Source organism: Gekko japonicus, unplaced genomic scaffold (genome assembly GCF_001447785.1).
Source record: "Gekko japonicus isolate JY-2015 unplaced genomic scaffold, Gekko_japonicus_V1.1 scaffold559, whole genome shotgun sequence".
Taxonomy (NCBI): domain Eukaryota; kingdom Metazoa; phylum Chordata; class Lepidosauria; order Squamata; family Gekkonidae; genus Gekko; species Gekko japonicus.
In genome coordinates this window covers 385,074-396,866 of record NW_015168064.1, presented here as the reverse complement: position 1 = coordinate 396,866, position 11,793 = coordinate 385,074, and the positions used below count along the sequence as shown (strand labels likewise).

General features: G+C 41.7%; 1 protein-coding gene across 7 annotated transcripts in view; it reads left to right on the top strand.

Moving 5' to 3' along the window:
- The window catches only part of RNF138 (ring finger protein 138, E3 ubiquitin protein ligase), a 24,853-nt gene extending 14,030 nt beyond the window's left edge, over positions 1-10,823 (top strand). For all 7 annotated transcript variants that reach the window (XM_015414561.1, XM_015414559.1, XM_015414560.1 and 4 more), the window contains 3 exons: positions 5,226-5,331; positions 8,356-8,463; positions 10,275-10,823. In XM_015414561.1, the coding sequence (XP_015270047.1) occupies positions 5,226-5,331; positions 8,356-8,463; positions 10,275-10,343 (283 nt within the window). In that variant the 3' untranslated portion in view covers positions 10,344-10,823. The remainder of the gene's footprint in view (positions 1-5,225; positions 5,332-8,355; positions 8,464-10,274) is intronic.
- The last annotated feature ends 970 nt before the right edge of the window (positions 10,824-11,793 follow it).

Below are 11,793 nucleotides of genomic sequence, written 5' to 3'. Positions count from 1 at the left end.
CCCCCCCCCCCCCAACCCCTCCAAAAACAACTGAGCAGACCAATGGAGCTGACGATAAAAAGTGAGGAACTTATATTAGCACTTTATTTTCATGTTTGGTTTTAATATTGTATTTATATTACCTATTGCTGTGTTTTTATATGTATTGCTAGAATTTTATTCTGTTTCTGTAAGCCGCCCTAAGCCGGCCTTGGCCAGGAGGGGGGGATAAAAGTTAAATCAATCAATCAGCCAGGTCTAGTTGTCATGCCAGCCAGGTGTCATCAAGTCACCCAGAGGGCACTGCCAGGCCTAGTGTAGCCAACCTCCAGGAGGAGCCTGAAGATCGGCTGGTATCACAAATGAACTCCAGACAACAGATCTCTCTCAGAGAGCCAGTTTGGTGTAGTGGTTTAGGAGTGTGCAGATTCTAATCTGGGAGAACCGGGTTTGATTCACCACTCCTCCACTTGCAGCTGCTGGTGTGACCTTGGGTCAGTTACAAGATCTTTCAAAGCTGTTCTCTTAGGAGCAGTTCTCAAAAGAGGTCTCTCAGTCCCACAGGGTGTCTGTTGTGGGGTGGAAAAGGGAAAGGAGATTGTAAGCCACTCTGAGACTCCTTCAGATAGTGAAGGGCAGGGTATAAATCTAATCTCTTCTTCTTCTTCTCCCCCTGGAGAAAATAACTGCTTTGGAGGGTGGACTCTATGGCATCCTATTCAACTGAGGCCTCTCCCCTCCCCAAACTTGGGGTTACATAGAGTCCACTACAAAATATCCAGGAGTTTTCCAACCTGGAGCTGGCAATCTTAGTCAGGACTGGCCCCAATGAGTTCCCCACAGAGGCCAAAGTAGGCCTGGAAAGGGCCTCCTGCCCCTTCCTTTTTACTGACAGAACCAAGCTTGGCTGCCTAGCAACAGTCACTCATACCAGCATTGCTTTGGTAATCTAGAATCCAAAATACAACCTAAACTGCACCAGTACTAAATCGTCCTTATATTTATTCTAGATTCAGTAGAGGAGAGACCTGTCTCTGTCCTCAAAAAGCTGCAGCAGTTCCGGGAGATATTGATAAGTGCCTTTTTAAGAAGTTATTTTTCAGGGACTCTAATGGAGCAACATTGGTGGTGGACCTCGTAGGGTTTTCAAGGCGGGAGATATTCAGAGGTGGTTTGCCATTGCCTCCCTCCACATCACAATCCTGGTATACCTTGGAGGTCTCCCATCCAGGGCTTTTTTTTCTGAGGGAATGCACCGGAATGGAGTTCCAGAACTTGTTCAACAAAATTCTTTTAAAGATGTTTAAAAGTTCATGAGTTTTCAGTATGCAGATTGAAAACTTCATTTCCCTCTTGAGAGTTCTGGCACCGCTTTTTTTTTTTTTTTTAAGCACTGCTCCCATCCATTTATTAGTCAGGGTTGACCTTGCTTAGCTTCTGAGATCTGACGAGATCGAGCTAGCCAATCCTCAAACCTCAGATACCTGACACATTTGTGCAGCTACTTTCCTCACATAAATTTTAAAGACAGGCTCTACTAGCTGACCTTCTTTAGAAGGGAAGACTCCCAAGAGTGTAATATTTTCCACCCCAGCACCTGTCAGGTAACTCTCCTGGCTTGTGCAACCAGCCAGCCAAGCAGAAGAGCTAAGTGCAACATTGCCCAGAGGCGGGGGGGGGGGCATTTGTTATGTCCAAAGAAACCCATTCTTCTCTGTGGAATCCCTCACTGCTTCCCAGCTCCCTGAACAATTTTGAAGAGCCTTTGCTTTGGCAGCCGCTGCCACCTCCTGAAAACTCACTCCTCTCACCAGTTTAATGTCAGGAGGGCCATCAAATGGGGCTGTTTAGTAACATGGGCAAAGCAAGGCTCCCAGTTAGGAATCAAGGCAGTCTCTTTATCGCTTAAACGATAAACACTTTATTCCATTATCTACATTTCTAAAAGGTATACAGGCTACAAAAATGAGGGTGCAGGGTCCAAGAAAGAAAAAAAGAGAAAGATTTCAAACCTAACTAGGAAAACTACCTGTTTGTTACCTGGCATTTGCTCCCCCCCCCCCCCCCAAGCAAATTGGCCTATGGATAGATGATATTCTCCAGCTGTCACACACGGATTCTTCATATGCACACAGAAACAAAGGGAGAACATCTCCTTTTCAGTTAAAGTGCACTGAAGTCCTGACCAATGTAGGTTCTGAAATCCTGACTGCTGCAAGAAAATGGCAGCCAATGGAAAGTTGCTGTTCATACCAGAGTGATTATTTTCCCCACAGGATGCAAAAGCATTGGTATCTGGGACTGATGGGTTTTTCCCAGACTGGTGTTTCTATCAACACCTGTTCATCTCCACGACTGTCAGCCCATCATAAGATGAAAATGTTTCCTCTGCCCTCATCTATAACAAAGTGTACTTAAGAAATCTGAATAAAAATTTAGTTGGATGTCAAAACACAGAATGCCTAGATGAAGAGTAGGTGGGGAAAACATCTAACAAAGAAAGTGTAACTGCACCAAGCCCATGATGTCTGTGAGCATAGTGTGTCAGAGGCTATGGGTTGCATCCCGTGCAAAATTTCTGTTTGCGCTAGTGTTCTTAGAATGCAGAAACACTAGGAAAAGTCAAACTTATTGTATCCCTTCTTGCTTTTCCACTTCAGCAAGATCTTCTAAAACAAATTTCTGGGCACTAATATAGGGATAAATGCACTAGATGATGCAAGAGATCTTGTGGGATACAGTGATTCCCGGTTATATATTATATCGGAAGGATGGGGGGGAAGGGTTGGAGGTGGGGTGACTGTATGTCAGAGAGGGTATAAAGTCCAGAAAGATTGAGAGGTTAAGAGAATTGGATTCACTTCTGGAAATTCTATGGGTTGAAATAGGGGGGCCAAAAGGAAACTTAACACTGGGAGTTTGTTATCACCCACCAGATCAAAAGATTGAGGATTATAAAATGATGAATGAATTAAAGATAGCAGCTAGACAAAAAAACGGTGTCGTGATAGGTGATTTTAACTACCCCACACATTGATTGGGTCAATACGTGTTCTAGTCGAGAAAAAGAAATTGAGTTTCTAGACACTCTAAATGACTGTGCTATGGAGCAGATGGTCACGGAACCTACCAGGGGAGAGGTGATCCTTGATTTAGTCCTAAGTATCACTCAAGACCTGGTGAGAGATGTAAAAGTGATTGCACCGCTTGGGAACAGTGATCATAAGGTTTTGAGTTCAACATTTGTATAAATAGGGAATTGGCCAAAAAGACCAACACAACCACTTTTAACTTTAAAAGGGGTAACTTCTCTGATATGAGGGGACATGTGGGGAGGAAACTGAAAGGAAAAGTAGGAAGGGTCAGAACCATTGAGGAAGCTTGGAAATTATTTAAAACTACGATCCTAGAAGCTCAAAAAATATATATTCCGCAGGTTAGGAAAGGCACAAACAGGTATAGGAAAAAGCCTGCATGGTTAACAAACAGAGTAATGGAGGCTGTAAAAAGTAAAAAGAATTCCTTTAAGCAGTGGAAAGCTAGTCACAGTGAGGCTGATAAAACGGAACACAGGCTATGGCAAATAAAATGCAAGTCTGAGGTCAGGCAGGCAAAAAGGGAACATGAGGAGCATATAGCAAAAAACGTAAAAACCAACAATAAAACTTTCTTCAAATACATTAGAAACAGGAAACCAGCCAGGGAGGCAGTGGGGCCCTTGGACGACCAAGGGGTAAAAGGAGTATTGAAGGATGATAGGGAAATGGCTGAGAAGCTAAACGCATTTTTTGCCTCCGTCTTCACTGTGGAAGATGAGAAGTGCTTGCCCACTCCAGAACCACTGATTTCAGGAGGGGTGTTGAAAGACCTGAGTCAGATTGAGGTGACGAGAGAGGAGGTCCTAAAACTGATAGACAACTTAAAAACTGAAAAATCACCAGGCCCAGATGGCATACATCCGAGAGTTCTGAAAGAACTCAAATGTGAACTTGTAGATCTCCTGACAAAGATATGTAATCTTTCCTTAAAATCTGCCTCCATTCCTGAGGATTGGAAGGTAGCAAATGTCACTCCCATCTTTAAAAAGGGTTCCAGAGGAGATCCGGGAAATTACAGGCCAGTCAGTCTGACGTCGATACCGGGTAAATTGGTGGAAACCATTATTAAGGAAAGAATTAGTAGGCACATAGATGAACAAAACCTATTGAGGCAGACTCAGCACGGTTTCTGTAAGGGAAGATCTTGTCTCACTAACCTGTTAGTGTTCTTTGAGGGGGTGAACAAACATGTGGACAAGGGGGATCCAATAGATATTATTTACCTTGACTTCCAGAAAGCTTTTGATAAAGTTCCTCATCAAAGGCTCCTAAGTAAGCTCAAAAATCATGGGATAGAAGGACAAGTCCTTTTATGGATCAAAAACTGGCTAGTTCATAGAAAACAGAGAGTGAGTGTAGGTGGGCAATTTTCTCAGTGGAGGGTGGTAAGCAGTGGGGTACCGCAGGGATCAGTACTTGGTCCACTGCTTTTTAACTTGTTCATTAATGATTTGGAGATGGGAGTAAGCAGTGAAGTGGCTAAATTTGCGGATGATACAAAGTTGTTCAGGGTGGTGAAAACCAGTGAGGATTGTGAGGCACTCCAAGGGGATCTGTCAAGGATGGGCGAGTGGGCGTCAACATGGCAAATGGGGTTCAATGTGGCCAAGTGCAAGGTGATGCAGTGGTGGTGGCTACAAGCATGGACGGCTTCAAAAGGGAATTAGATAAGCATATGGAGCAGAGGTCCATCAGTGGCTATTAGCCACAAGGTATAGATAGGGGCTCTGGGGTAAGTGATGCTCTGTCTTCTTGGTGGTTGGGGGGGGGTCAACAGTGGGAGGGCTTCTAATGTCCTGGCCCCACTGGTGGACCTCCTGATGGCACCTGGTATTTTTGGCCACTGTGTGACAGAGTGTTGGACTGGATGGGCCTTTGGCCTGATCCAACATTGGCGTCTCTTATGTTCTTAATGTTTTTATGTGCAAGTGAAACTGAGCTAAGTCTGTTTATGTTTATGTTTGCTCATTGCTAGATCCATGCCTAGGTCTGTGGAAGGTGGCAACCTTACTTTACAATTTCTGTCGGTGGATTTGTAAATGACTTAACTTTTCTGTAAAGGTTTTTTTTTTTAAATACGACATAAATACAACAAAGTTTGTTTGTTTTTCATCCATGTGACTCTTTTTTAATGTCCCCCCCCCCCAGTGGACAGTCCACATTCAAATGCCCTTTGTGTCAAGAAAGCAATTTCACAAGACAGCGCTTACTGGATCATTGCAACAGCAGCCATCTTTTTCAAATAGATGCAGTAGTGAGTATATGTTTATACAGCTTTAATATTTGTAAATGTTTTATTATAACATCTCTGTACAATGTGAGCTTGCTTTTTAAAACTGTCTTCATTCAAATACATTGCAAAGGGGAGAAAAGCTCTTTCCTGATTCTGTTGGCATACATAGGAGCACATTCTTAATTGGGTTAGGTCTCTCTTCTGGGATTGGGAAGGCAGGGCTAAAAGCCTCTTCCTGGAAGGCAGGACTTTCCAATCAGTTTCCAAGACCAGGAGGCCAAACTCTGAAACAAAGTTACTGCAAACAATAGTAGAGATTCATACTTTCCATATCAGACACATGATAATCAATTTAACTTTATTGAACAACAGACAGCAAAAGGGCATGCATCTAGATTTAAATATAGAAATAGGATCTGATATACCTCATTGGGTGGTCCAAATGTCCTTCTGCCTACAAAGAGAACTACAGTTCACCATGTAAGATCTTAATTTTCCCTCCTTGGTCAGAAGGACATTTGCAGGGGATGTTGCTGTGCTACTCACTTAATGGGCAAGACCACCCTCATGCATAGGGCTTTACACTCCATTAAGCTGGGGCTTTACACTCCCTTAAGTGTTGGGGAAAAGTATAGATGGGGACTCTTTTCCCAAGCTTGTGTGTTGTTCCAAGGGGTTGGTGCAGTCTATATTTAACAGACCTCTACTACAGGATGATATCACTAACTCCTGTGTCCTGAGAATACAGTGTTTTTGTTAACGGGGCAAATGCTAAAGTTTCAAATCTATGCTGAAGGGTTATTTCAGCTCAGTTATTCTCATCAGTCATAGCATCTGAATTTACAGAAGGAACAATTTTAGAGTTGAAGGCAGCCACCCACAGCTGAAGGCAGCATCAGCTCTTGAAATTTTCAAATCTTGAAGCAAGTAAAGAGTAACATTTCCTAAAAATAGATGGCATAGATTCCAGGACTACTCCATATCCCCCTTAACTGCATAGTCAAATGAGGCAGGAAAAGAAATGACAATTACTGTTAAAGGGAGCATCTGGAAAGGCTTGGAGGATTTTACAAAAAACCTCCCATCGCTCACATGTCCCAGGGTACATCTCCTTACACTTAGCAACATTGAACTTTACTTGCCACATTGTTGTTCACTCACCCAATTTGTGGAGATCCTCTCAGAGCTTTCACAGTGAGCGTTGGTTTTCACTATCCTGAATAATTTTGTGTCATCTGTAAACCTGGCACACTATACTACTCACTAGTTCCAGATCATTTCTAAACAAATTAAATAGTACCAGCCCCAATCAGTGTTCCCTCTAAGCCGTGGAGTCCTGTGAGCAAAAATTCTACTCTGAGCTACTGGCATTAAAGTTGTGAGCGAGCGATTTGGCTGCTGCATGAATGAGTTTGCTCTGGAGCCATCCTCCCTGAGCTAAGACAAAAATGTGTGAGCTGGAAGCTAAAAAACTGTGAGCTAGTTCACACTAACTCAGCTTAGAGGGAACACTGGCCCCAATACTGATCCTTGTGGGACCCCACTGCTTACTTTCCTCTATTGTGAGAACTGTCCATTTATTCCTACTCCTTGCTTCCTGTCCTTTAACCAATTTTCAGTCCATAAGAGCACTCATTCTCTTATCTCATGACTGCTAAGTTTACTCAAGAGTCTTTGGTGAGGTACCTTGTGAAAAGCCTTTTGAAAATCCAAGTATATATATCTACTGGGTCACTGTTGTCTACATGCTTGCTCGTTTTCTCAAAGAACTCCAAAAGGCTGGTAAGGCAGGGCTTCCTTTTGCAGAAGCCATGTGGATTTTCCCTCAGCGGGTTTTGTTCCTCTGTGTGCCTAATAATTGTATCTTTGATTACAGCTTCTACTAATTTGTCTAGGACAGATGTTAGGCTGACTGGTCTGTAATTTCTTGTTTTCCCCTCTGTACCCCTTTTTAAAAATTGGTGTAACTTTTGCTACTCTCCATTAGCTGAATTAGTGATAGGTTACATATAAGGGATAGTAGATCAGCTGAGAGCCCACACCTGCCTTCCTCAGAGGGGTAAGTCAGCTCACTATGGTCTCATGTAGGACTGTATAGTTACCACAATGCTGAAAGAATGGTGGCACTTACCTGTAACTGTTGTTCATCAAGGGGTTATTTGTGCAATCACACAACCCTCCCTCCTGCCCCAACTCAATTCCAGCAACTTAACTCACTCTGGTGATGGCAGAAAGGAAATGTGAAATGTGGGAAATCAAGATGGAAGAAGAGGAAGGAGTGCCAGTAGGCATTTTTGAGCTTCAGAAAACTCTCCACCTGACTGCACAGGTGACCACTTGATGGACAGCAGTTGCAGGCAAATGCAGCCCTGTTCTTTGGGCATTTGGCCCAGATTGAAGTCTCATTGAGTTCAGTTGTGCTAAGCTTTGACTGAGAGATGCCCTTTGTTATACAAGTGATATCCTATTTTGCTAAAATGGATACATTTATAAAGAGAAATTCCTTCCATTTTGTTTTTACAGAGAAACAAGTAGTATTATGTTCAGAAGCTGAAATAATAAATGTAAAGTTTTGTAATACATAGCTTGGATCCACACTAGCATTTCCATGGGCACATCCTTGTACCCACGGCATGCCATTCCACTTCCCCCCCTCTTGTGGCAGCCGAAAATGCCCCTGAAATCCTATTTGCTGGAGAAAAGGGACTCTCAGGAACAGGATTTGGGGAAACATTTTGGGCCACTCTGGAAGTGGGGAGGCAGGAAGCATTAGTGTGCCTGCGGAAACATTAGTGTGAATTCAGGCTTGTGGAGGGAAAGCTGGGTGTCGTTAATGTGTACCTCTTTGTAAATGTTAAGTCTTCCATCAGCCCCTCTTCAGTTTAAAAGGCTTATTTTCTGGGAAATGGTAACATTAACATACCATTGAATTATTTTGTAACTTATATGAGAAATCATCTCTATTACTTGATAGTGAATAAGGGTCCAGTCAGGATTTCATTTAGCTTGCATCTGTTGAATCCGATTTTCTCTTTTAATTTTTAGATCTGTCCTATTTGTGTGTCTCTTCCATGGGGAGATCCTACTCAGGTCACAAGAGATTTTGTTAGTCACTTAAATCAAAGGCATCAAGTTGATTATGGGGATTTTACAGTAAGAAACATTCTGTTCTTGCCTTTTGAATTAAATGATTGTAATGTTTTTCTTTGCAAGACTGAACTTGACTTCCATTTATCCCAGGTTAATTTTGATACATGCACATTCTATAGAAACTCTGCAGGCTTCTAAGTTAAGTTGCCTGCAGGTCTTAAAGTGCTACCATGGGCCTTAGTAGGTTGTGAAATCTTTTTTCTAGCAAACTTTTACAATAAGGCTAGAAATTTTCTTGAAGGATGTCTTCAGTTTAGAGTAACCTTCTTCAGGCCATGATAAACCAGCTACTCTACATCACAAGGGAAATTGCTGTTCTTCCCACAGTTAAAACCAGTGTTAATAGCAGTAAGCAACAGCTGAAGAGTTATTGTTCCCCGCACACATTTCTTTGGTCCCAGTGTTGTCTAGGAACAAGCTTTTGTAATAAAAATGCTGCAGCAAAGAGCAGTCCCTGTTTCACACCATCTTTGGGGGAGAATCTCCCATGTCCATCCTAAACATGCATATACTTACATAATGTACTTAAAATGTTCCACTCTTGTAATCTTTGCACAGTTATGGGTAATCAGTTGGAGTCTGTGTCCAGGGTCTGTTTGAATTCTGCATTTTCCTGGTTCTGTCAGTTACTTGGGCATAACATCCTTTCTCCCCATCTAGTAAACAAACACATCCTCACATCTACTTTTTAGTAGGATTCTTACATCATAGAGTGTTTTGTAGCCAGGCAGCAGCAGAAGTAAGGAAGTGGCATCTGACCAGAAAGGTGCAGGAGGTTAGAGCAGTGGTTCCCAACTTTTTTGCTATGCTGACCCACACGTCCATGTATACTTTCTATGGTGACCCATCCAGGGTTAGTCCAAGGTTTTGGGGGCAAACCATGTCATTGGCACCTATCTATTTTAGCATTCCATTTCCTGTAGTGCCCAACCAGATGTTTTTAAGAAACCAACAAACATCATACAAAGGGTGCAGCTGCCCCCACTATGAACCCTAAGCAAGTGGGAGTTTCTCTCCTCCTCCTCTGCTAGCTGGGCCAGAGTTTGAGGAGGTGCACAGGGAGGGGAAAGGGTCCTGGGTTGAGGAGATACACGAAGATGGCAGATGGTGGTGAAGAGGTTGGTCCAAGGGGCTCTGTGCTGTACATCTCCCACAGCAGGTAGAGGGCAGTGAGGCACTGTAGCAGGGTGGCCAAGAGATTGGGCTGCTGAAGGAACAGCACTAAAACAGAGCCCGTGCATGCACACACGTCTTTCTGGCTTCTTTTTCCCCCCATGGTAGGTGAATCATCTCCCACCTATTCTCCAACCTTTCTCCCACTTCTTTCAGCTACTGCTGTGAAGTTACTAGTTGCAAGATGGGTTTCCCCCCCTCTTTATTGTCACAAAGGAGAGGGAGATGAGAATGTGATAAGTTGACAAAAAGGAAAGAAAGAGAAGGATGGAAAGGGCAGGAGCGGCCATTAAAGTACGCTGGCCTGCCACCCACTTTCAGGGGCTTCATGATCCACTTGTCAGTCCCAACCCACAGGTTGCAAAACACTGGGTTAGAGTACAAGGAAGCAAATGAGTACTAAGGAATAGGTTAAAGATTGGGGCCCAAGGGGAAGATTTCAAAAGAAATTGATGTAGAAGACAGTTTTGCTAGGCACACAAAAATGACTTGCAGAAGAATATTATCAATATGCCAAGACTTTTAATGTAAATCATTTCACTGGAGTCCATTTATTTAGCATTGCAAAAAACACATTAAGCCAGTGATACAGTTTTAATTATGGAAATATTATTTCTAAGAAAATATTTTGTTATGTTTAGACTTTTCAGCTGGACGAGGAAACTCTGTTCCAAAATGCTGTTGAAGAATCTTGTCAAGTGAACCTTTGAAGTTCTGAGTTGCTCACATCACTGCTGTCTACTGGGGGGGGGGCTGCTTCACTGGTCTCAATGTGAATAAAAGGGAACTCTGTATCTCATTGGACAGTGGCTGTTATTTTCTTGTAACTTAAATTCACTTAGAAATGCTTTGTATTTGAACAAACACAACACAGGCCTTGTAATATTATATTTTAGCATGGAATATTTTCCCTTTGCGTAATGGTAGAAATAGTGCAAATGTTTTGGGGAAGCCTTTGATAATAAACCTGTTTAGAGGGTGTTTTTCGTTTCTTTTTTAAAGCTTTGATGTAGTGTACTCAAGGAAATATTTTTAGTTACATTGGAATGAGAGCTGAAGTTGGTATTGAAATGCAGAAAATGAGGGTAAGTATCTGCTTTGCACAAACTTTGTACAATTGCATTGGGCAAGAATGGGGAAAAGTGATTTGTATTTTCTGGAATTTGTATTTAAACAAACACAAAAGGGCATTGTAATATTGTATTTTAGTATGGAATATTTTCCATTTGCGTAATGGTAGAAATTGTGCAAATATTTTGGAAAAACCTTTGATAATCAACCTGATTAGAGGGTTTTTCCCTTTCTTTTTAAAGACTTTGATGTAGTATACTAGAGGAAATATTTTAGTTACATTGGAATGAGAGCAGAAACTGGTATTGAAATGCAGAAAATGGGGGAAGGTATCTGCTTTGTATAATCTTTGTACAATTGCATTGGGCAGGAATGGGGAAACGTAATTTATATTTTCTGAATTGCTTTCATTCTACTCCGTTACTTAATTCCTGTGTTGTCCATATTAATGCTTTAGGTCAATAAAAATTTATTCTGATTTTAGAAGACCAGATAGGCTTTGTAATAATTAGAATTTTCTACTTTCAGTATGTAAGCTGGAACTGAAGAAATATCACTTGTTTTAGAGACAAAAATCATTCTGATGTTGTTACTATAGTTACAATTCGTCATTCAACATTGTTTAAATACATTTTAAATTTTGAGGTTGGTTTGGATTGACAAGTATGTAACAAAAGTGTTATGAGGCAGCATAAAAATGTAAATAAATAAATGTGATAATATTTAAGATGTTTTATCTCTGGGGATCACTTCATCCATTCTACTGTGTTGAATAGTAATGTGAATTACTTAATATAAGGATTTTTCTTCTGTGTGTTTTCCTGGACGGGATATTACAACCTTGTTTTAAGGTTAGAAACTTACGGATGTGTATTTAGTATTGACTAATCATAGCTTCAACTTAAAGTGCTCTGTTCATTAGCATTGCCATGACTGTGTAGTTTATAGCTGAGTGTAGTTTATAGCTGAGCTAAATGCTACATCTAAGTTCCAATATAATTTTAAAAGACCCCCCCCCTTTCGAAATGCAACTTCTGGGGATGCTATTTGGAATTAAAAAATGGCTCCAGGGTGGTATTTTCAGCCGGA